This window comes from Lissotriton vulgaris, chromosome 4_1 (assembly GCF_964263255.1).
Source record: "Lissotriton vulgaris chromosome 4_1, aLisVul1.2, whole genome shotgun sequence".
NCBI classification, from domain to species: domain Eukaryota; kingdom Metazoa; phylum Chordata; class Amphibia; order Caudata; family Salamandridae; genus Lissotriton; species Lissotriton vulgaris.
In genome coordinates, this window is record NC_141691.1 from 474,709,550 (window position 1) to 474,735,763 (window position 26,214).

At 46.2% G+C, this 26,214-nt stretch overlaps 1 protein-coding gene across 1 annotated transcript in view; it reads right to left on the reverse strand.

The window, feature by feature from the left end:
• The window catches only part of KLHL4 (kelch like family member 4), an 840,437-nt gene extending 821,841 nt beyond the window's left edge, over positions 1–18,596 (reverse strand). Inside the window, exon 1 of the mRNA XM_086964616.1 lies at positions 17,986–18,596. Coding sequence (XP_086820742.1) covers positions 17,986–18,404 — 419 coding nt within the window. The 5' untranslated portion in view covers positions 18,405–18,596. The remainder of the gene's footprint in view (positions 1–17,985) is intronic.
• Between the last annotated feature and the right edge of the window lie 7,618 nt (positions 18,597–26,214).

Sequence of the window (26,214 nt, forward strand, 5' to 3'; positions counted from 1 at the left end):
ATGTTTTTTTTAACATAAATAAATGGCATTGTCATTTACAATGCCAATAGCTTAATCTCTTGCAAATGCCACACACAAACACCCACAGAGAGCCCCCCCACACACACACACAGCGCCCCCCCACACAACCACACAGCACCCTCCACACATACACCCACACAGAGCCCCCCCCACACAGAGCAGAAGTATGCTACATTTAATGCGAGTCACAGGGCTTTAGATCTCATCCACAGAGGATACCAGACCCTTCTGGTGTGCATTAGTTATCATTCTGCGCAGTCTGTATTCGATCCATCAATCTCGGCGTCACTGGAGAGCGCGAGATACCCGGAAAAATAAACTGCGCGCGCATGACGCAGCCCCCACCTCCCAATCCTGACAGGAGCCGTTCAACACCCCCTTCGTACGCTGCGCTAGCCTCCAATTTTAAAGAGCAGTTTAGCTAAGAAATGGCACTTAAGTGAGGCACACTGATATATCCGCGGTAAACACAAGTACAATAACCGAGAATATGAAAATATATTTTTTTTAAACCCAGCAATAGAAGCTAAAGAATTGAAGCACTGAACATACAAAGTAAACTGTCGTAGTCGGTGAATGCACAACAATACACAGTGGGCAAAACTGGACTGCAAACCACAGGAAGACTGTCACAGATTGGGACGTCCTCCAGGATGTGAACAGGAGATACCACGCCACCAACAGAGATAAGAACACCACTTCGCCGAGGACACAAAGCAAAACGCACTTTAATAAAAAGCTGCCAACAACAACATTACTGTTTAAGCCGGATTTGTTTATTTTTATCTGTGTGCCTGCCAAAAAAGCTGCATTTCTAGCGCGACTACCACGCCCCGGGTAAAATTATTCCCTATTCTGCTTAAAATAACGTTTCCCATTCAGTGAAGTAATTTTCGGGGGGGGGGGGGGGGGGGGGGGGCGGGGGGGCGGTGGCCCCTCCACGCTGAATGTGTCCTTTTATCCATTTCAAAATTCAGATAAATGTACTAATAAACACGGTGACTCAAAGTGGAGCATTTCCAGAATAACAGTGAAAAACGCAGGCAACGCCTGATGACAGATCTCAAGTGGTCACGTCAGGTGTGGATTCGTTTCCGGGGACTGTTTACCTGGGAATTCTGGAACGTGTGGTTGTGTATTTATTGCCATGGCGAAATGCACGTGTACAACAAGACGTTTGGCTTTTCCTGGCAAAAAAATGTAGTTTTCCAACAACAACTATAACTGACATAGAAACGACTGCATGAGCTTCTGACGCCTGGCAACTTGCGATCTTCGAGTGCTGACTCACAACTGATACACACTTACTGGTGATAGCAGCGGTGCGTGCGCTACAGACCAGATTTCCTGGAACACGCCATTCTTTCCCAGGACCATGAACCTTTAGCCCTGTACAAGAAACAGCAGCTTCAATTTTCATTAAAAAGAAATAATTTCTTTCAGAGTGAAGGGCAATTCAACATCACGCAAAGAGGAGGTCTCTCGTTAACTGATAGAGCTATGTGTGTCTATATCCTCGAGCCACAATCAAAACAGCAACACGAGGGTCCGACTGAACACCAACCCCCATCCCCACAACATTAATAGACAAGAGCTGGATTGTAATCAAAAGTACTTGCAATGCCTGTTGCTCAGCAAAAACTCGCTCCGGGACCACGGTTGACACGAAGAAAACAGACAACAGCACAAGGCAAATTAGCTGTAACCCTGTTACTGCTGCCTGGTGTTTCAGGCAAGGAGTTTGTTTACACTACAGCATGTGATCTAAACTTGAACGCCGTACACTTTACGGAAACGTTACCGGTTTCCAGGGAAGAAAAAGTGAAAGCGCGATAAACAGGCTTCTAAAGCAGGCACACGCATTCATTGTTTGCCCTTTTTTCAGACTCAAGTCAAGTAAGTAAAGTTCAGACTTGGTTTTGGAGATGTCTGGCTACGTACACACGGAGACACTTAGGCGGTTTCGGCTATTTGAAAGCGCGAGCCACCGACACACACCAACCAGCAGGAAATAAAATATGTCCACGGAAAAAAAAAACAAATCGACTCACCTGCACCTTGCGACGGCGGCACTTCTCCGGTCTCCCTCTTCGGCATGGGAGACCGGCAACGTCGACGGCGGCAATCTCTCTGGCACTTCTCCGGTCTCCCTCTTCGGCATGGGAGACCGGCAACGTCCTCCGCATCTCCCAGGGTTCCCTCCAGGCCACGGGAGCCCCGCGGGCGCCGCCATACTTTTTGCCGTCTTCCTTCTTCCCCCGGGCTGCCGGGGGCGGGCACTTCCGGCCGGCCGCGCTACGATTGGCCGGCCGGCCAGTCACGGGGCGGGAAACGGGGGAGGAGAGACGCAGAAGTGCCGGCAATGCCGGAACAGATTCGGGGGCGTTCCCGGCTTTCGCCTGACGTCGCGTGACGTCGGCAAAAGCCAAAGAATGTCGGGAACGCCCCCGTGTCTGGTCCGGCATTGACGGACAGGCCCCTCGTCCAATGGCTAGGCTCCATTTATGGAGCCAGCCAATGAATGACGAGGGCCGACCCAAAGCCACACTACAGTTCTCATCAGGTTTTCGCCTGCGCGAAAAAGATGCGCAGAGCGCATCTTTTTGGCGAGGCAAAACCTAAAAAGCACCAGCGCGAGTGAGGTGCACGGTGTAAACTGCACTGCGTGTCTGTGGAATAAACACACACTGCTCCAGGAGAGGCAGGGGGCACTGGGGGTGCCCGGGGCAGTGCAGGAAGTTCGGATGACATGGCTGTCGCTGGCACTTGGCACCACAGACGCCTCTGTCCAGCGCCCGAAAATAGGCGTCTGAGAGGCGGGAGGTGTCAGGACATGGCCCCGGGTCATGTTCACAAGAAGGGCCGGGGACTAAAAAGGGAAGGTTGGTGCGGGGTCAACTCCTGAAAGGACGGGCTGTGCTGTGCTGGGAAGCTTAGAGCGGGACAGCAGCGACAGGGCGGTGGGGGGAGGTGGATGCGTAGTGGCATCTAGCACAACATGGCACCGAACAGAGGGCGGGCACTCGTCCCCTGTTAGAGAGCAAGTGACAGAGGATCCCAGACAGTGCGGCATGGGAAGGGGCGATGCTTGGAAATGGTCGAGAAAAATAAAATCACAAATTTGGAAATGTATAATCATGTGCCATTTGCATGCCAACACATGTCATAACTTCTATGGTGTACTAAACACTACAAGGACTCAATGGCTCGGAATTAAGGGACGGAATTTGCTAGACAAGAATGTGTTTTTTCATAGCGCTTTATAATGTATTTATTCGGTTTCTGAGCGCTGTAACAGGCTTTAGTCTAAGCACTTTAATTAAGAGACATTACTTTTACCCAATATGTAGCACTCAATTTCCCGCCTCGGAGGGGTGGCTCAGACTTCCTTGCCATCCTCTGGAACTGGGGCTCCCTGGACCATCATGCAAACCTAATGTATGTGTTTTTAATATTACTGCCCGGGCAAACGTGAATAAAAGACATATTCATAGGCATAACACTTGATATTGGAAACTCGCTTCCTTGCCTAAGGTAAAATGAAACATTATTTGGGCCCAAAACTTCAATGGGAAACGTGTGCGCATTCCAGAACAAACATTCTTTAAAAAAAAGAAAAAGAGGGAGCAAACACAGCAAAATATGTCGATGTAATATCAGGGTTGGACATTCACCAGTGTGGGGCTATTAAAATTCCACTGGCTCTCGTCCGCGCCTGGTCAGCGGCTCTGGTGCCCCCCAGGGCGAAGGTCGCGTCACGCCGCCCACGCTGACGGATAGTGTGTTGCTGGTTGCTGCGCAGTGTCGTTGGTTCTAGGAGCGATGACGTAGGACAGTGATTCACGAACAAAGCACAAAGAAGGGGGAGTGTAGGTGCCCTGTGACCCTGGGCTCCTGGCTGCGCGCGCGGTACACTGTGGATCAATAGTTAATTTGTAGAAAAATAAGTGCCGGGGCTCTTCTCTGGCGGCAACTTGCACCAGCCCGTTTTTTTCCTGCCAGCCCCGTCTAAAACAGAACCAACTACCAGGCATGAAATAGGGAAGAGGTTGTGGCGTAATGGCCAGAGCCACCGACTTTGGAACAGGCGAACCAGGTTCGAGTCTTGGCATGGTCTCAACATTCTGTGATGCTGGGCGAATCATTTAATCTCTCTTTGCCTACCATAAATGAATATAAATGTGTCCTTAACTGGTGTTTATGAAAAGTGCCAGTCTTGATGATTAAGTGCCGATACTGAGCACCTGAAACAACCGGGCTCAAATTATGCAAATCTGTGGATACGGCGCCGTCAGTTGAATTAGATACCCTATAGGCAAGCTGTACATTCTATCAAACAATATTACATTAAAATGTTTAGCAACAGGAGACTTTTTACTTTGGCTTTTTCTGCATTTTCCTCCTGGAAGTAAAATAATATTCCCAACAGATGAACTTATCCGCCAAGACCAGCGGTTTTGTTTGTCCCTCTCAGGTCGATTTACATCCTCTTTTATTTATAGCGCCGAAATCCCAAATAGCAGCGAAAGCCAGCACTATATGAGAAACGGAATTAGAAGCAGCTTCAGCAAAGCTCCAGGCGGTGTTGTAAGCGTCGACTCTGGCGAATAAAACCGCTGCTTTATATTGGGTGTTTACTGCCTGGGTCAGCACTGCACCGCACAATAAATTTACAAGCGGCGTTCAAGAACTATTTTATTTTATGCAAATTGTACAATTATACTTACAACAAAAAGAAGGCTGCTGAATAACTCAGAACAGGAGAAAGTTACTTCGTTTCATGAATTCAAAATTGCAAAAGCACATTCCCTCAAACTTCCAGTCCTGCCATCAGTTCTATTACACGCGTGGGTAACTGGACAGTAGATATGCAGGCAGGCTGTACATTATTCTATGTTTTGGAACAATAATACTTATCAAAGAGTTTCTGGGGGCATGATACCACTAGGTCAATTATGGTACACGCCTCCAGGACCTCGAAACAGATGTCCTCAACAATAATGCACGCCATAATCAGCACTTTTACATTACACATTTTAGGCACCGTTAACTTGTAAAGTAGCTTGATATCACTTGTATCGAGGTGGGGCATGTCTATTAAAATCGGTAGGTTAATAAACCAACATATTATCTGTTTTTTTGTAGTGAAAAATAGAAAAATGTTAAATTATGTTTTATCAAATGCTGGGACATCAGCAAAGACGCGTAGACTTGTTAAGGGCTTCTCCGTAGTTTTGGCGGGTTTTGCAGCTGCTCTCTGGTTTGTTCCGCTAACAAAGAGGGATTTTCAAGGAGGGAATGTTGATTAAAGAACTATTTAAATGCATTGTCATGCTTATTGACTAATTAGCTGGCGAGATGGGAGTCGGACGCAAGGAACATGACTGCAGAACGTCGAATCAAAATAAACCAAGAATTTACCCGAAGGATATGATGCAACATTGTTCAATTGTATAGTGTCATCGATGTGAAATGTGAGCTTCTGAACGCTTGAGCGTACGTGGGCAATTTTTTTTTTGTTTGTGTATTCTGATTGTAGGGTCCTAGCGCCCGAAGGGTCTGGAAGCGCTTCCCGTCGAAAACTTGCGGACCCTCTGCGGATTCCATGAACATCGACTGATTACTTCAAGGGAATAAGAATACAATATCGACTGCTTGGGTATAGAAGCAAGGTCAAATGTACGTGCGCCACACCCAGAGACCTCTGCTGAGAGCCAAGCTAATGAAGTGTAGTTAGTTATAATGCATTTTCCAGAGCACCTATCCAGTGGATGCTCTACAGGTTTCTCCCAGGGATCTGTCTGGCATTATTGGCCCTCTATTCTCTTGAATCGCGGCTGAGCCGAGTCTGGAAGGCTCGCGGGTTTCGCCTCGAAGCGCTGTGCCCGACATCGCAGAGACTCTATGGAGCCGCTGAAAATCCGTTTAAAGGCAGAGGCAGGCAGGCTCCAGACCCCGCTCCCGGCTTTCATTTCCCTGCTCTCGATCAATCAATGTGAAGCGAGTGAGGTTGCTCTGTGCGCCTCCTCAGCGCCCAGGTCGCGCCGCCGCCCCCACAGAGCCCCCCCCCCACACATACTACTACAAATTACAGAGACACATCTGCCCCCTTTCAGGCACAGAAAGGGGACGGGGACGGGGCCGGGGTCAGACCGCACACAAAAGCCGACAAGCCTCCTGAACAAAAACACACAATAATAGACCTTATTAAGCTGTCATCAGCAGAGAAGTATTGGCAAACAACAGATCCCCGGCCTTTAGCGGCCTCGGGGAAAGCGGCTTCGGAAAACGAAATAAAAAAAAAGAACTAGGATTGGCCGGCCGGCCAGTCACGGGGCGGGAAACTGGGGAGGAGAGACGCAGAAGTGCCGGCAATGCCGGAACAGACTCGGGGGCGTTCCCGGCGTCGCGTGACGTCGGCAAAAGCCAAAGAATGTCGGGAACGCCCCCGTGTCTGGTCCGGCATTGACGGACAGGCCCCTCATCCAATGGCTAGGCTCCATTTACGGAGCCAGCCAATGAATGACGAGGGCCGACCCAAAGCACACTACAGTTCTCATCAGGTTTTCGCCTGCGCGAAAAAGATGCGCAGAGCGCATCTTTTTGGCGAGGCAAAACCTAAAAAGAAAAAACCTAGAGTGGCTGAGGGGCCAAAATAAAAGGGGTGAAACTGCTGCACCGGCAGTGACAGCACACGCTGCAGCTGCAGCAGGGGGCCACTAACCTTCGCCAACTAACCCTCTCGAACTCTTGGGGAACCTCTCCTAAAACCCCTGTCAACCCCCATTAACACCTCTTTACTAATCCGAAAGCAGCCAAGAGAAGAGGGAAGAGGGAAAAAGGAGAGGAAAAGAGAGGCAAAAGGAGACATAAGAAGATAACACAAGGAGACCTAAGGCATAAGGAGAGAAGGAGAGAAGGGTACGAAATAGACAAAGGACAAAGGACAAGGGATAAAGAGAAGAGAAGAGAAAAAACGCGAAATGAGGTCTGGGAAGCCAAGGAACAACGTGGCAACTACAAATCCCCCAAAAAGATTAAGAAAAGCTAAGAAGAATCTTAAGAGGGATCTAATGGATATGTGTAATGAAGGTACTGGAAATGGAAATGGAAAGGACAAGGGAACGAACGAATGTGAGGAAGGAGCATCCTCCCTGATATCCCCCCTGCTCACCAGCCCCGGAGGCTCTAAAGCCGGTGACCACACACATAACCCTACCAGCAAAAATCTGAGTTTTCAACCCAAAATTTATACAAAATTCACATTCATTAAAGATCCCAATTCAGTTCTCTACTTAAATAACGCCAGCACTAGCGACTTACCAACACCACTCCAACCAATCACAACAAACAGGTCAAATCCTGTAGAGCAGGGGCTAGAACAAGCGGCGAAGGAGGAAATGAACCTAGCGGATCCCAAAAAGAGGACACACACCTTTGACAAGGGCGCATCCGCAATCAGCGGAGAAATGAATAATGGATCTCTGGGGGTCCTATCATCACAGGCATATGGCAAAAGACAGGAGTGGGTTGATTTAAATGCAGAAAAAACAGCAAAAGGCACAGCGCAAGACCAATCAAAAGAAATTATAACAGCATACCTAAGGGTGAACCCATCCCCCAACCTCCCACCAAACCTCCCATCAAAAGCAAGCCGGGAGATGCGCCCCATATCCCCCATAAGCATTATGAGACAAAATGAAACACAGAATGGCACTGAGGGGGCATACCATGAATGCCCAGCTCCAGCACCACAGTGGAGAACGCAAGGCATACCAAGAACCCCTGTGGGCTACGGTGGACCAGACAGGTCAACAAACCGGGGGCTCCGGGATCTCCCCTTGAAGGATGACACGCAGATGAGTGAAATCAGGCAGAACACAGACCAAACAACACAAAAAGAAACATCAACTGGCAAATATGCAGTGACAATGCCAGCGGACACACAAGTAATGTCATCATCCGGGGATACGAGAGATTCAACAACAATAGCAGACTCTGTCGCAGTAGGGCAATCAACCACCAAACTAACACAGGAAACAAGAGATCAGTGCCAGAGCTCATTCCAAGTTAATGACCAATCACACGAGGCTCTCAACAAACTTGAGCTGCAAAATGGCGGCACTGAGCATGGCCATGCTCCAATATCTACTGGAATAAAAATCCTGAGTCAATTAACTGCCCCCAACACACAACCCAGCACAGGATTTACAATACCCAGGACAAACGACCATGAAACCTCGTACCTCACCCCGGAGGAGTGGGAAGAACTGGTAGCATCCTACCCCGTGGAATCGAAGCAGGAACTGGCAGGTGAGTCCATCTGCGAAAATCCAGAGATGGTAAGACCAAACGCCAAGGAAGACATCTGGGCATCCCTCCTACACACAATGCAACTAACAGCAAACGCCATCCAATATCAGTCTGATAAGATGGACTTACAACTCTCTGTCCTTAATTCCCTGTCAATATTTGTTGCTAATATTGACGGTAAGTTAGCAGAGCTGAACGGCATGATAAAAAGGGTGCAAGGTGAGACACAATTAATAGGGCCGAACTGCTCTTGCATTGCAATAGTGGACAAATTGGTAACACTTCCAACAGCGCTGGACAATCTCCTCTCTGACATCAAGGTCGCAGTTAAAAACAACTATCCATGTAAGCACGTCGGGAGCAGACAAGAACCTGCCCTGTCTTCGCAAGCAGAACCACAATCTCTAAACCAGGAGAACCTAAAGATAACCTTAGACCCACCCCCGCCTAGGAGAAAATTAAATGATAAGACCACATCGGCCAATAACAAACAACAACCTGAAGGAGCTGAAACTCCCCCCACAGAGAGCATAGCGCACTCTGAAAAAACCCGCCAAAAAGATGGAGCATCAACCCCTCCCCAACAAGGAAAAGTGGGAAGAAAACAGAAAAGGAAGGGAAGAAATCAAAAGAAAACAACAGGGGTTATAGCATGGTGCAAGGGCACCTCCAATGAGAATCCAGCGGCAAACCCAATACAACCCAGCCCGATAGGAACTAGAGACACACAAGATAATGAGTGTACCAACACAGAAAACAAAAAGGGAACAGGGAAAAAAGTTGATACATACCCGTCAGTAGAGACAAGGCCTACCAATAGCCCACCTACCGAAAGCGAGACAGCTACACCAAACTTGCCACAAGCATTGAAGAAGATCGGCAAAGAAGATACGCAAAAGGGGCCCAATCCACAAGTAGCCACTGACCCAACTGACAGGGAAAACTCAGATAGAACCCAACTGTGCGAGCAAAGGCATACCAAAAATTCCCCTCAGATAATGGAAGTTAAACAATATTGAACAAGCAACCAGTGGGCCAAGACAACCAGGGTAATTACCACTAGACAAGAACTGAAGAAAAGCAGCAAAATGATAGACAAAAGCAATGCAGCAGGAACTGAGGAACCTCTGAACCGAGGGGAAGCCACAATCAATAACACCGGCAATATCCAGACATGCGATAGGGGGCAAGTCGGTACAACCATAGTACTGTTTCACCCAGAATATCGATCAAGAGGCCCAATGGATATCCTAAACAGGGGGAACATACTACGGCTACTGAAAACCATAGATAGCCTTAACACCATATCAACAACTGACTTGGAATCAGTAGAATTTTTGGAACCCCTGGAGTACCCCGGAGCAGAATCAACAAAAACTACATGGGTCACTACAGAATTCCCGGAGAGACTTTTAAAAGAAAAAGCAAAGTTCGACTCCTGGGGAATAAAACTACAGCCTTTTTACCAAACAAGATACCCAGATCCTCTACTGTATGATAGCCAACAAAGGGACAAGACAAAAGAACTGTACGACATTCAACAAAGGGAAAAAACAAAAGAACCATCCACCAAAAAAACAGTCCTAAGAGGAGCTCGAAGCAAAACCCCAGAGAACCTAGTGCTCAGAGACCAGCACGACAACAGAACAACGGTTAACGACAGTCTGCCCTCGCCTAACTGGAGCTGGCTCTCTAGGACCCTAAATGTGAAAGAGTCAAACCATTGACAAAGCAACACAAAACCAACAAACACAATCAGTACCCTAAGCTTATGCTCATGGAACATTAACGGCTTAGGAGATAAATTCTCAGATATGGGCCTAAACACCTACCTGAAAAAGTACACAATTATCTCCTTGCAAGAAACCTGGTCTGACTCTCCCCCAGCGCTGCCGGGATTCAATTTGAATTTCCTACCGTCATCCCAGAGCTCATTGTTTGGCCATAAGAAAGGTGGTCTGGCCACCTACAGCGCGCTATCAACGATAACAAAAGTAGTCCCATTAGTTTACAACTTAGCCGCCCCAAACGCAATACAAGCATTACGCTTGTCGCTTCGTGAGCAAGAAACAAAAGAGGATATCATTTTAATAAACCTCTATTTGCATCCCAGGGAGAAAAGGAAGGGAGCACAACAGCTGAAGGAAGAACTAGTAAAACTGCTCAAAATCGAGAACACGAACAACATAATTGTCACAGGGGATTTCAACCTAAATATGCTCAGCCGATCGGCCCAGGAAAACACCGATGAGGAGGATCCGTTTGCCTGGGAGCAAAACCGTCAAGACTGTACTTCGGGAAGTAGAAGCAAAAAAACAGCGAGGAGCCTGCTGGCCAAATTTGAAGAGCTGGGCCTCAGGGCACTTAACGGCAGATTCCCAGGTGACAGACCACAATCCGCAACATTCCACAGTACACTGGCAAGCTCTACAATTGATTTTACATTCCTCTCCCGCAGTTTGTACCACAGGGTAAAAGACTTTCAAATTTGCCCGATGGACTACAGCGACCATCTGCCCCAGGAAACAAAGATAGAAACATCGGAAATACCAAGTCCACCATGCGCCAGCAAACTGGGCTTGGACTTCACAATAAACGAAAGACGGGTAAAGTGCAAAACTAGCGACCCACAAAACCTATTAGCGCAAGCTAAACAAGCTCTGGCGAAGGCACAATCCATATCTCCAAACCTAATTATACGCTGGGAGGTATTTACAAAAAAAATGAGAGACATAGCTGAAAGAAGTGGGCACACAAAGTCCGATGGCCAGGGCAGCACCGTGACACATAAGAGTCATTATGATTTCAGAAAGGACAGCAGGCTAAAAAGGCTGAAGACTCAGATCAACCACACACTGCGAAGAGTAAAAACAGACCACACCGCCTGCCAAGCGCTGAGAAAGCTAAAAGGCAACCGCAGGAAAATAATATGGCAACTAAAAAAGGACGCAGATGAGTCCCTTTGGGGAAAACTCCTACATGATGCGAAAACCAACAACAGCGCACAGTTTTGGCAAACAATTAATAGTGTGATTAATGAGCAAAGCCAGGGGATTGACTCCAATGTGACGGAAGAGGCCTGGATAACTTATATCAGCACACACTTTAGTGACACCCAAGAACTGCCAAAAGAAAATAAAGAACACATGCTCCCACACAAAGAAACCCCCAGAAGTAACAGGGATTTACCAATCACAAAGCTACAAATAACCAACAGAATCTCGAAAGGGAGAACAGAGGGAGCCCCTGGCCCAAATGGCATACCACCGATCATATTTAAGCTAGAACCAGAATACTGGGCTATTGCCTTCAAACCTATGTTTGAAAAAATATGGCAGACCTCAATAATTCCACAATCATGGAGGGGGGCAATAATTTCACCAATATTTAAAAAAGGTGACAGAAGAGACCCTAGAAGTTACCGGTTAATAGCCTTACTGGACAACGAGGCAAAGTACTATGCAGGCCTCTTACTTCAGGAGCTGACATCGTGGGCGGAAGAAACATCAGCAATCCCATTCAACCAAACCGGCTTTAGGAAAAACATGGGAACGACTACAAATATTCTAGCCTTGTCACTTCTGATTGACTCAGCGCTAGAGGGAAAACAGCCCCTATACCTGTGCTACATCGATTATAGCTCGGCCTTTGATCGCGTAAATAGAAATCTGCCGTGGCAAAAACTAGAGAGAATGAAAATCCCTTCAACTCTGCTGAATCAACTAATCCTCCTACACAGTGACACGTGGGTCCAAGTCAAACTAGGAAATGGCGACTTTTTAACTAAGAAAATTCCAACCAGCACTGGAGTAAAGCAAGGATGCGTGCTAGCGCCAACTTTATTTAACCTTTTCATGGCCGAACTGTCAACTGTACTAAATGAAAACAACTCACACGCACCCAAATTAGGGGGCACTCAGCTGTCTAATCTATTTTATGCAGATGATCTGGTGCTAATCAGCCGGACCCCGATTGGCTTACAGCGGCTCCTTGACATTACCTCGCAATACTCCAAAACAAACAAACTCAGCATCAATTACAACAAAACAAAAGTCATGTGCCTTAACTCCCACAAAAAGACATCAACATTCAGCTGGTATTGGGACGCAATGAAATTGGAAGTTACAAACAAATACCGTTACCTGGGAGTGATTATAGATCATAGGGGGAGCTTCACACCACAGCGAGAGGCGATAAAAAAGAGAGGCCTAATGACAGCTGTTTCTCTAAGGAATCTGAAAAACAAGATCACTGGTCCAAACTTCACCCCACTACTAAAACTGATCCAAGCAAAACTGATACCATCCATTACATACGGAAGTGAAGCAATGAGAGGCAGGGATGCTGGAACATTAGAAGGAGTAATAACAAGAGCGTTGCGGATGTTGTTTGGCCTCCCGAAGTACACTTCCCCGGCGCAGATCCGACTCGAGTTTGGGTTGGTAAAGGAAGAGCTTGCACGCAAGGGAGCATACCTCAAAAGCTGGTATAAAATCAGTAGGGGAGAGGCAAACACCCTCAACGCACTCCTATGGAGAGACCTACAAAGAAAGGACCACAGCCCAGCAAGGCTTTTTCTGGAGGAGGCAATAACACAACTGGGGGCGCAACAACTGTGGGATCTGCAAGGGAATCTGGCAAGCTTCAAAAAAGCAGTAAATAACACTGTCAGGAAAGAATCTCTCCTAAAAGACAAAGCTTCACTAACGGAGCGAGCACACGGCTGGTTAACTATACAAACGTACAAAAAACTCACACCACAGACATACCTTTTGACCAGTTTTAGCAAAAAAATAAAAGAGTCATTCCTAAAACACCGGCTAGGAGTTTTGCCCTCAGCAGACCACATGGCCCCTTGGCTACGCCCACCAAAGCCAGCAAAATGCCGCCTGTGCGGGAACCACGAGGAAAATATTGTACACCTCATCACAATCTGTAAAGATCTGCAGCAAGACCGCAGGAACCTGTTGAGACCCCTATTCAATAAAAAAGGAATCAGGTCATGTAGACAGGCATCCCTGGCCTGCTTCTCGGGCGATGATGTCCAATTGGCCTGCCGACTGGTAAAATACTTCAAAGCCGTAGAAACCAGAATTAATACAAGGAAAGAACAAACGGACAAAGACAGTGCCCCCTCCATACTCCTAGAAACAAAACATTAAGACTGCATAGAGTCATAACCGGCTAACGAAACTAAACAACTGCGGATCACTAGAAGTTACGAGCACACAGGGAAAAGGATGGGCTTACTTCCATAAGGAATGCGGACCTCAAATAGGCCCTTGAACGGGAAAGGAGGCAAGGACTGACAAAAGGAACCTTCTCCGAGGAAACGCAGAAGTTCCCAGTGGCAGACAAACACTTCCTTTTCTTTTTTTTTTTTTTTTTAACAAATTTTAATCCAATTTTTACTATTATCAAAAATGAAGCTCTTGTCTCAAAAATGTTCTTAACTTTTTATTTCTGTCGGTTTTTGTAATGGTTTTTATTAACTGTACAATAAAGTTAAATTCAATTCAAATTCAGTGCAGTTTTTTCGAATTTGCACAACAAAGTGCTGGAGACATTTATGCTTCTCTGTCCTCAAGGACTTTTTAGTAAATCTGGGCCAAAGGGTCCACCCAGAAACAACAGTGTGATAGCCCCCAGCACAGACGGCTTACAGGCAAGGCAGCCAGCGTGAATGTCCTTTAATGGGATCATTCCAGGATGGGTGGGGGAAGGATAAAGGCCAGCATCCTAATAGATCATAGAGTCCTATTGATGAGTGAGAAACTGAACTACAGTCATACAGGGGAGGACTTCAACCATAGTGAATCCTCTTTTGAGGTCTAACCAAGAAAAATAGAAGAGTAATCTGCATGCATGCACTTGTTACCGACAGCCAGCAATGCCGAATTAAACGCTGTGGAGGCCCCCAGTAGGCAGTTGATTTTTCGCCAAACACCCGCCCCATCCTGAAAATTATCTCCTAATTAACCAATGCACTGGATTTACTTTTTTTTACAAACTAAAATCTGCCAGAAGATGAGCTTTGAAGAGACAAACTGTTCTGTGGAGCTGATCTGATGTGTTTGGTTTATGTACTTTCAGTTATACTTTGATACGTTGTAATGGCCCCTAAAAGGAGTGGGGCCCTTAGGCCGAGGCCTACTTTGCCTATTAAGAAATCCGGAACTAGCAGCCAGGCAGTGACCCAAGGTTACAACCAGAGGTGCAGGTGCACAAAGAATCAAGGCATAGAAGTGACAGACAAATGTGGCAAGTAAAAGAATGAGAAGCATATGGCCTAACGCCCAGTCTACACAAATAACAGTCATTGCTAACTACAACTTGAAATGCTTAAACGTGGGCCAAAATGTATCTTGTACACTCAGATTCCCTCCTGGTGGGACTGTGAGGTACACAATGTGAATACCCTCGCTGCCGATGTGAGGCCATTTTATAGACAGACAGGATGCAGGGGGGGGGGCACGTGACCTTTCTGACAGCGTACTTCCTGTTTGTGCCATAGTGGTATGAGATGGGCCTAGATGGATGGGAGCAGAGGCCTGGAAACATCCTGGCCATGGTGTGACAAGAACTTCCGGTGTGTGATTATTTATAACCATCACAAACAACCACAAATGTAGGGAAAGGTTCAGAAATGCCAATAACTGCTGCCAGTCGCTCTCTGAGGTCATGTAAACTATTAGCCTCGTGTAAATGCAGGTATTGACCTGTCTCGGAGCACTGCAGTACTGCTGCAGAAGTACTCCAGAGGCCAGTGGTGCATTAGGACTTTCTGATGTCATTGCATAAGCAGAGGTGGACATGTGGTCACTTTGTTGTGCACCTATACACCGCTGACAGCATACGCATATAGCAAGCCTTGTTTCTGAGACCCTTCAGGACCCCTGTTTTTCAGAGGTACCCCTGAAATTAGCCTGCAAAGTTCAGTTTGAAAATCCGAAATTCATTCACAGATGGGAAAACTCTTTAAAGTACGCGATTTATTTGCTTTTGGGGGATTTTCACAAACATTTCCTCGGTGTGTGGCATATCTTTGTGTGGTGTATTTTCGTGGAACTCACCGACCAATCACTCGGCACGCTATTTTTCTGCTGCATACCTTATCAGTGATAAATTAACACATCGTGACTTTTCGAGATAAACTGAGTCTTCCTAACCACATCTGGCTGCGGATATTTTTAATGACACACAATTAGAGGGCGGTTGTGCGTGCGGTCGCATCTCGTGCCACCCGGATGTGAATGTGCAGAGGCTGCGCCTCCACCCCAGACCTGCCTACGACGCGCAGCACCTTCTGGTTGCGGAGAGGGGGCGGGGAGCACGTGCAGGCGAAGCAACAGCTTCAAGGCCGAGCGCACAGCAGCTCCCTTAATTACATTCATCAGCGGTGCTGGCTGCACTAATGACAGCCCGGGCGCTCGTGCGGCCGCTTTCATTTTACGCTTCACACCCCACGAGCGGCCCGTGCCCCAGCTCTCCCGTGCTCCCAGGATCAGACCTACTGTAAAACGAACGTCATTATGTTTTCATTACTCGGATGGGCGTGTGACACCTCTTGAATATCGCGCACGTTGACAGAAAATGCCAAAGAAAAACTTCGAGTCCGAGGGCTCTGCGCCTTCACTTTCTCCTTCATTGTTGGTTGTTTTAGGTTGGACTTCAGAAGTTAATGTGAACGTCTTTATATATTCATTTTTTAACTGTATGTTTTGGAGTGTGCCCATCAATGTTATGCAGCTATGTAGGTCCAATGTGATTAGAAGAACATAAGAATGGTCCCACGCGGTCCAGGACAGCCCTCCTTCTCAGAGTAAGGTGAGGCCCTCGTGGATATCGGATTCAAGCGGGACATTGTTTTGCGCTGGGAAACTCCTAACACCAGTATACGGAATGTAAATATTAAATGCACCATTATTTCTGTAGGCAGCTGAGCTCCGTGCATACATTTGGGAGCAGGTGCATGACTAACATGTGCGCCCAATTACACCTACTACTCTGAGGGGCACCGTAGTAACTGTGAGGTGTCTCCGGGGTCGAGATACTACTCGTCTCGTGCCCCGTTTAATTAATATGTAAGTTATATATCTGGCTTCTCCAATCTCCATGCATTAAGGGTCTCTCTCTCTGAACAGCATCTCCCTGTCTGAGCTGCTGACAGTCTCTCTCCATCACGAGCCCCGGATGCAGCGGACCAACTGCGGGGTCACCCGTGCTTAAAGTCCAGCCAAGACGCTCCATTTCGCAGTTCTCAAGGTTAATTGCAGCCCATAAGAGAGTCGCCAGGCGCGCGATCACAACGCCAGCTCCTGCGCGCGGCACTGGGCCGTCCATCTTTCCCTTTCGCGCTCTGGTGACAGGATGTAAACATTTAAGGAAAAGAACAATGCCGGGCGAGGGATTGATGCTGGTTGATGGGTGGAGGGGCGGGTGTTAGAGTGCGCTTGCTGCACAGTGACAGCAGCCTCCAGGAGCTGCGCTGTGACTAGCTAACTGCAGCCGGGCTGTCACAGCTTGTTAGAGGAAAACTTCAACCGGGGTGGAAAAGCACACTCCGTGGCTGGCTAAGGGACAGGGGAGGATGCTGACAGCTTTGAGCCATTTAAGGGAGAAAAAAACTCCCATAAAATAACTTTTTTCATGAAGTACGTTGCCCAGTACATTCTGAATTGGAAAATCGAAGTGAAAAATGACTGATGGTTTCTATTAGGGTCAGACGATGGGGTGTTAACAGGTGAACTAGAAAGTATGCGAAAGATGCTTCGGTACTCATAGCCTAGAATGTTTTCTCTCCAATTAAAACTCTCCCTTTCGAGTTACTGTCTTATGTTTTAGCACCTGAACACAGGAAGCTCCACAGAGAAATGCGGGGGCGTCATATAGACCTCTGGGGCGTGAGGGGGGACAACCCTTCGAGGGCCCCCAAACCCTTCAGAGGTGCAGCATTTCGCCCAAGGCCAATGAATATTTGTGATATAAGGAAAACTCAGTCCCCCTCTTCACGTTCTGCGTGGGGTATTATTTTACTTCACGTCCCTGGATATATAAATACAAATAAGCAAATAATACTGTCCTATCTGAAAATTCCAGAATCTTAAAATGCCTTTATGGCATGTTTTATCTAAAGCGCCCACCAGCCCCCGACTCGTGTGATTTCCTTTTTTAGTGAAACACTCGGAAGAAGTCACATGGAGTCACGCAGCACTTTATTAATAATATAAACAAATACCAAGAAACATACAAATGCTAAAATATACAATGCGGTTTTACGTGATCGACACTGTAACGTAAAGGATTTCATTGCATGTTTACTTCACCCCTTCGCTCTCTCCCTTGTTTTACCAGCTTCTTGAGTGAAGTGCTGTGAAGCAGGTGAGTCGACTAGAGGCATGCAACCCTTTGAAATCAAGAAAGGATAGTAGACAATACAAATATACACATATGTCTAATCTTTCTGGACAGTGTGCTAGATGACGGGGTTTTATGGCCAGTAATCGGTGTTTCCTACAAGAGAATTGATTGCGCTGCACTCTGTTTTATGTATATAAAGCGCAATCGATGGGGGCCGCGACAGAAAGCGGATTTATTTGGCGGCGAGCTTTGCAGTACATCTTTCTCGACGGAGCCTCGCACGCCTCCTACCTCTCAGCAGACACATCTGGATTCGCATCTGTGATGAGCTGCGAGTCCGGCTTGCTTTTGTCTAGCGCCTCCTTGTCGGGCGGCTCCTCGGCGCTGCTCTTCGGGGTCTCCTCGCTGGCCTGGATGTGCTCTATGAGGTTCTGCGGGGGCCACGAATGCACGGCCCGGTGGTGCACAGGGGTGGGCCCTGGCACCGGTGCCAGTATATTGTGGACGGGGCTATTGTTTTTCTTCAGTCCGTTCCTGTCCCGCGAATGGCTTTTCAGCCGGCTGTGAACCGGAGTGCCTCTGTGCTCATATCCTTCCTGCTGCAGGCAGCCTCCGGTGCCGGCGGAGCCCTGAGAGGGGTGGCTGAACCACCTCCAGCGCAGCCTCAGGATCTGCTTCACATCAAACTCTTTCTTCCCAGACACAGACATCTTTGCATCAGGAAGAAAGAAGGCGACTGCGGAGAGTGGTCCCTGGGAGGAAATAGTGTCTCTGTTACTGTCACTTGGGCTCCGGTGTCTCTGCGGTGCAGAGCAGCTAGCCTCGCTTCCCTGGCTAGTGCGCCGCGAGTCCCTCACGCCGTGGCTAAGCCGCTGCTGTGTAGGTGGGAACCCATACTGACAGGATGATGAGGTCAGACCTGAAACAAGTACACCAGCTTAGCACAGGAAAGCGGCTCCCATAACACTGCCCGGCTGCTAAAGCGCGCTCTCTCGCAGCCCCATGGCACGGGCTCTCTCTCACACACAAAGCCTCCCTCTCACAGGATCCCGGGAGATGTGAGCCGGCGACTTAGAGATGCAGGAGGACGCGTAGAAACAAAGTGGCAGGACACGCGCTCCCCGGGGCTCGCGCCGGCTAATACGCCAGGCTGCGCTTCGCCAGAGATTTATACTGCGCACATTCTGCCACGGCAAATGTCCCTAATGATTCATCGAGAAATCGTTGCTCACAGTCACTCACGTCGTTTCAGGCTTTCCAGGTTTTCGCGCCTTCCAATTAGAACGTACTTTGCATAGAAAACGCATTAGGAAGTTGTATAATAAATGGTTTGGGGAGTGCTCTGCTTATGAATCTTAACGCGTTTTGCGATCAGGTGTAGCGGTGTAATACATCGTCACACGTGTTAAGCCACCTCCTGAGAGGAAAACCGTAAATATGATAATGCGCAATGCAAGCACGATGTCTCTCTCGCCTTATTCTGCATTTGTGTAAATATAGAGTGCTATCCCATCGATGGCACGTGACAGGCGATGATTTAAGTACACATCATAAAGCAACACACTTGAGGAATATACAATTTTTAATGCAATTATGAAACTAGAATCTACATGCTTCCAGCTTATCAGTTTGCGTTCCATACGTTCTGTTTGTTTTCTTTGACCATTGAAAAAACAACAGAACGTATGTACTCTAAGCGCTTGCCTTGGGAACCCGTCCTGGCTTTTCCCTGTGAGATAGCCACTACAGGGCATCCCCAAGGGGAAAGCCAGGCATCCCGCCACGGGGGGCCGTTGTGGAGATTAAGCAAGCTTAATGCCCAGAGTTGCAGAGTGTGAACCCATGATTAGGTCAGGCACCGAAGCGAGAATTATCGAGTCCGTGGACATTTTAGCTCAAGACCCTGCTGCTTCGGGAATTGAACACTGGTCCCGGGTCTGACCTCTGCTTCAGGGTCTGCCTGCTCTAACCTTCAGGAAGCAACTCAAGACCTGGCTGTTCGCGCAGTAGCGGACCCCCCCTCCCCTAGCGCCTGGAGACCCTCTGGGTGAGTAGTACGCTCTATAAATGCTGTGATTGATTGATTGATTGATTGATTGATTGATTGAGCCACACTTCTATGTGCTCGAAAAATAATAAAAAGGTGTGACCACTCAAAGAACCTTCAGAATCCACATCTTGATCAGAGACCTCATAGGTGTGATGGTGAAAAAAGTAAGAGAAAGAAACAGAAATACCCAAGATCTGGTCAAATACCTAATAGATAACACCACAAGTGCAGATATAATGGTCCGTGCTGTTTATCAACCTACACCAAGAGTAGATTTAAAGTCTAACTGTAACTTACATGTTTTCAAGAAATTAATGGATGTCTTTTCTATATCTCTGGATCGGTGTTTCGCCGTATTATCTTTGGATACGGTTCGCAAAGGATTAAATGAAGAAATAGTATGGGTAGTAACAACCTGAGATATATACAAAGATTAGCACATCAGCTTGGGAATGACATGTTAAGATCTCTTGTACATTCTTTTAGAATGATTTCCCCACACCTTTTTGTGTCTGCCCGCTTAATGATTATCGGCATGGATATCCCTTCCTTGGATATACATATCAGATCTACTTTTTCCAGGGCAGTAGATTACAAAGCAACGTTCCCCTGTGCCAACTTTCCGATGCCCAGTCTAAGCTATTGAACCTTGATGACCTGCGGCTGCATGTATTCTATGTTGAATTAGTATACTGAGATCTTACACACTGTCTGTAGGTCTCTGGGCTTTGAATTGCCGAATTCCCTTTTCTTTATTTCAGGGCTTATTCGGACAGATGGCTAGACTATACACATATACCCTGTTCATGTACAGAGATGGGACACACATCTTCTTAAATCAATATCTTTTTTTTCTCTTACAGAATAGTTGTTTTCACTTTATTGCACTGATTTGGGTAGAGTTATATAACCGTTTATTGTGCACGTCAAGGTCCAAGGTGCAACTCCTTCCTCCCATCTAGATGCAGATCTCTCTATTCACCACTGGGCTGACTCATCCTGTCTCTTGCAATCCCCAGCCCTGTCACTCAAATTCCAGACAAAGAATACACAGCCTAGCAGAGGCAGGCTTGGATAATTAGACAAGAAAATACCTACTTTCTAAAAGTGGTATTTTCTATCACAGAATGTTAAAACCAACTTCACTAAAATATGTCTTTTATCATTCTGAGTTCAGGCATACTAAACTCGAATTTCTACCATGTTTCCTGAGTCAGTTCGGATTATAAAATGTCATAATCTAACTGCCCATTCTGGCCTATGGAGAACAGGTAGTCTTGCAATACTCAAAAACAAAAATGGCTGTAATTCACTATCAGGACATGCCACACACATCAGGGCTTGTCCTACCTTATACATACAATACACCCTGCCCTTGGCCCTATCATAGGGATGTCTGACATGAAGAAAAGGGAAGGTTTAGGGACTGGCAAGTGAGTGCACTTGCCTAGTCAGCATGGCAGTACCAGACTGCACGCAGGTTCTGTAATGGCAGGCCTTAGACACATTTTACAAGGCTGCTTCTGTGGGTGGCACAACCAGTGCTGCAAGCCCACTATCAGCATTTGGATTACCAGCCCTGGGCACTCCTGGTGCACTGTACTAGGGACTGACACATAAAACAAACCAGCCAATCATGAAATCACTAATTCATACTTCATAAAACCAGCAAAAACAGGTCAGACAAAATACAGGAGGAAGGAAAAACATTTGGGGATGACCCTGCAAAAAGGGCCAAGTCCAGCAGTAGTAATACAGCAGAAAACATAGATTACCACATTATTGAACAAATATATGGAGTTAGACCTAGCACCTTGGCGTGTATCTCCCTTCCATTTTTGCTGTTGCCTCATGTGTTTTTGCTGGTGTTAGATGAGTTGGGCACTGTGCCACTGCTATCCAGTGCCACAGTGCAAGTGCTCCCTATTGTAAAATAATATATGAATTTGTGATTCCATGATTGACTGATTTGTTTTACCTGTCCGACCCTAGTACAGTGCACCCGGATTGCCCAGGGCTTGTAAACCAAATGCTGCTGGTGGACTTGCAGCACTAATTGTGCCACCCACAGAAGCAGCCTGTAAAAGTGTGTCTAAGGCCTGCCATTGCAGAGCCTATGTGCAGTCTGGTACTGAAATGCTGACTGGGCAAGTGCACCCACTTGCCAGTCCCTAAGCTTTCCCTATTCTTCATGTCAGACATCCCTATGGTATGCCCAAGGGCAGGGTGCATTGTTAATATAATGTAGGACAAGCCCTGATGTGTGTGACATGTCCTAATAGTGAATTACAGCCATTTTGTTTTTCACTATTGCAAGGCTAACTGTTCTCCATAGTCCAGAATGGGCAGTTAGATTATTACATTTTATAATCCTAACTGACTCAGGAAACATGGTAGAAATTCGAGTTTAGTATGCCTGTACTCAGAATGATACAATACATCTTTTAGTGAAGTTCATTTTAACATTCTGTTTTTGAAAATACCACTTTTAGAAAGTAGGTATTTTCTTGTCTAACTATCCAAGCTTGCCTCTTTTAGGTTGTGTATTCTTTGTCTGGAGTTTGAGTGACAGGGCTGGGGGATTCCAGGAAACAGGATGAGTCAGCCCAGTGGTAAAAAGAGAGATCTGCATCTAGATGGGAGGGAGAAGTTGCACCTGGGACCTGAATAGGCCTGTGCCTTCCCTCCACAATGCTGGCTCCACCTCCTGTAGTGTGTCTGATGTCTCTGACCTGCACTGTGAAAGGAGAGGAGGAGTCATGTCAAAAGAGTGCTCCAGTGCTGTGCCTTTCCTCCACAATGCTGGCTCCACCTCCTGTGGGGCGTCTGATGTTTCTGCCCTGCACTGTGAAAGGAAAGAAGGAGTCATGTAAACAGAGTGCTCCAGAACTGGTTTGGACCAGGCAAAGTCCACACTGCCCTCAGAGGACAAAGTATTTTGGGGTATAAGTATTGGGACCCTGATCCCAAGTATTTAGATCACTTTTGGACAACAAGAAGAAACCTTTGCTGAGGATTGGAACCAGAGAGACTGAGGAGAGTATATCCCTAAGCTGAAGTGCTGCTTGGGGATTGGCCTGCAGTGGTTGCTTGACTGCCAAAGGAAGGAGAAAGGAACTTTGTGTACTTTATTTCAACTTGTGAAGGATCTCCAAGGGCTTGGAACAGAGCATGCATCCTTCTGAAGTCTCAGGGACAACAGACTTAAACTCCATCTCCCCAGAGTTCTTTGGAAGTGCCTGCTGCTGTTTTGGGCCTTCTGAGGGACTGCGTGTTGCAAGGAGCTGGAAGCGCGACTCAAGAGGGAGAAACATGTTGCCGTCGCAACCGCTGCTGTCGCATCGTGGATGTCACCGCTGTAGCTGATGCATTGTACCGCATCTCAAGAAACTTCCCACAACCCCGAAGAAGCGTGTCACCGTCGCAGCCGCTGCTGTTGCATCATGGATGTCGCCACTGTAGCTGGCGCATTGAACCTCATAAGGAGAAGCGTCTCGCCTCGAGGAAGTAGCATGTTGCCATTGCAGCCGCTGCTGTCTCATCTCTAAGTAAGGATGTCGCCGCTGTAGCTGTCGCATTGCACCTCATCACAAGAAGCACCTCACATCCACGGAGAACCGTTCCGCTGTCAGAGCTGTTGCCTTCGCATCACTGAACAAGGGTGTCGCCGCTGCAATTGTCGCATCGAGCGGAAGCATCTCACATCATAGGAGAAGAGTGTCGCTGCTGAAGCCACTGTCATCGCATCACTGAGCAAGGGCGTTGCCACTGCAGCTGACACATTGAGTCGAGACTTCTCGCAACATTGGAGAAGGAAGAACTTCACGTCTTTATTTCTTTGCACCAAATCTTTGTAGCATCTTCATCTCTGTTATGTTATGTTATGTTATGATATGTTATGTTATGTTATGCTATATGACTTTGTAAAGCGCACTGTTACCCAAAGGTGTCCTGGCGCTGCGCACTGTGTACCTGAGAGCATTCATCCCTGCAACAGAGCTAAGGCTGAGCTGGAAACAACCATGTCTTCAAACCTTTCCTAAATGATAGGAATTCTGTTGCAGACCTTAGATACAATGGAATGGCGTTCCAGCCCGTGTTGGCTCTGAGGACAAAACTCTTACCGCCCCAAGAGACAGAACCCCGGCACTCTAAATATTTCGTATATAATTTGCAGATAAATTGTTACAGCAATGAAGGCACCAAAAGATAATGAGAGAAACGTTCCGTCACAGGAATAATGCATACAAAACTGTGATTTATTTCCTCAGAAACACATAAATAGTTTTTCAAACAGTCTTGACATTTACAAAGAATAAATTCTGTAATGTAATTAGAAATCCTGTTCCTTGTATTTGTAGCACGAAAACAGCCAACACGCATTTCGTCACCACCGTGACTTCCTCAAGGCTGTAAAGAATAAACATGTATACAATAGTTGACACATGTATCCAGAAAAGAAAAATCCAAGACCTCATCATTGTCTCTTTAGACAGTAATAAAAAAAAAAAATAAGCGCGGGGGAATTAGTATCACACAAAAAGGAAGGAATGAAAATGAAGAACACCCAGAGCAAGAGAACCAGGAAGTGTGGGAATGCCGAAAAGATAGATGGAACTTAGCGTCATATTGCTTCAGTAATATGCAGCTTACCAGGTATAGAAACCTTTCATCATAAAAGGAGAGTTAGAAAGGTTAAAACAGGAACCGTGTATGTGCAGAAACACTAAGTATAGTTCCAGAAGTGATCCATGTACCCAAAGCGAATTTGAGCAGAAAAGTATAGTAACCTTATATTGTAGCTTCAGGGGAGCCTGCAAACTTGCTCTCACTTTGACTTCAGAAATATTGAACTATTGGCAATCCTTTGTCGAAACTAATAGCGGACAAATGAACACAATTAGTGCCGAAATGGCATTCACACAAAATGAGCCCATAGTCAAAGATCTACTGTGTGATTTATACGTAAGGAAGCATATTCCCAATGCTTCAAATCCTATCTTGTTTAGTTCTGTCCTGGGCATTGAACATTGCCGTTGATTGTTTGCTGGGCAGTTGAGACCTATTAAAAATAAATTAAGGTCAGAATGTCCCTTCGCGATATAAGCCAAAGTACTTAAGACTAATCTCCCTATTATCAGAAACGTACTCACAGTCTATCAACTTGTAATTCTTCCAGTTCGAGTTGTTTTATAGATTTAGAACTCAGATATCAAACATATAGTGAAGTTGCTGACGAAGAATTCCTGAATAGCAAGAAATAATACATCACAGAAAGAAATTTCATTATTGTAACTTGACTACAGACCTGATGCAATAACATAGTCTTATAGATATCAGGAATCATATTGTCCCGAGAGACTTACACCAAAAAACAAGTTCAGATCTGTGTTGTGGTTGTCCGTCCGACAAAGAAAAAAGGTCCAGATCTTTGGTGTATCATGGTAAAGCACTGTGATCTAAAATAAATCAATAAATATGTTGAACCTTCCGAATAAAACGCCACAGGGGAGATCCATGTATACAGTACATGTTTACTAAAAACGTACACTCGTGAAGTAGCAGTCTTTTTTTTAGTCAGATCAGGAAGTAAGAAAGTTCCAGTATTTTGGGTACCGTAATAAGACCCTACTGTCAAAAAGATGTGAGACAATAAGATTCATGCATAGGTTGTTTGGTCAAACTTCTCGGGACGCAACTGACTCCAAAGTTCTACTAAACAATAGCCAACAATTAAGTGAATGAGGTATCAGGCTGATCAACGCATGATAAAACCTCTTTCATGTTATGCGATTCCTGTCTCATTAACACACACACCTTATTTGGCAAGTGTGAAAGGTAATGGTAGCCCTCTGAGAACTATACGTACACAATTAAAATCAGGTGCATATAACACAGTGTTTGTACCCCGTCTGTCAAACTCAATAGAAAAATCCCCCAATATCAAAACAAAGGGGAATAGTCACGTACGTTAACACAAATAATCTCTACGTTATGGAACTCCATCCTCTATGTTACTCCTCAGTCATGTGAGGGAAAACTATATGTCTCAAAAATTGTCTTAAAAAACAAAGCAACACTGTAAAATAAATAGAGGCACACAGTCACTAAGGAAATAGTAGCGTCCCTCCCGTTGGGCTCAGAAACATGCCATCAAGTAAAAAGCAAGAAGGAAAATAGAGACTTCCCACACCTCATAGACTTGAATTAATTCAAAAAGAGAGTACAAGTGTAACTCAATGACACATGTATAGGTACTTTTATTTATACCCACTACTCATATTCTTTTATGTTTTTTTGGATTTTTGTTTTAAAAAACAAGAAAACGATGTACCCACACAATCAACACAATAATTATACAAATATAACCAATTTTGAAAAACAACAATTCATGAAATACGTAAATACACAAGACAAAAATATTGAGCACATTTAGTGATATATGGTTACAAATAAATTCCTGTTTTGAG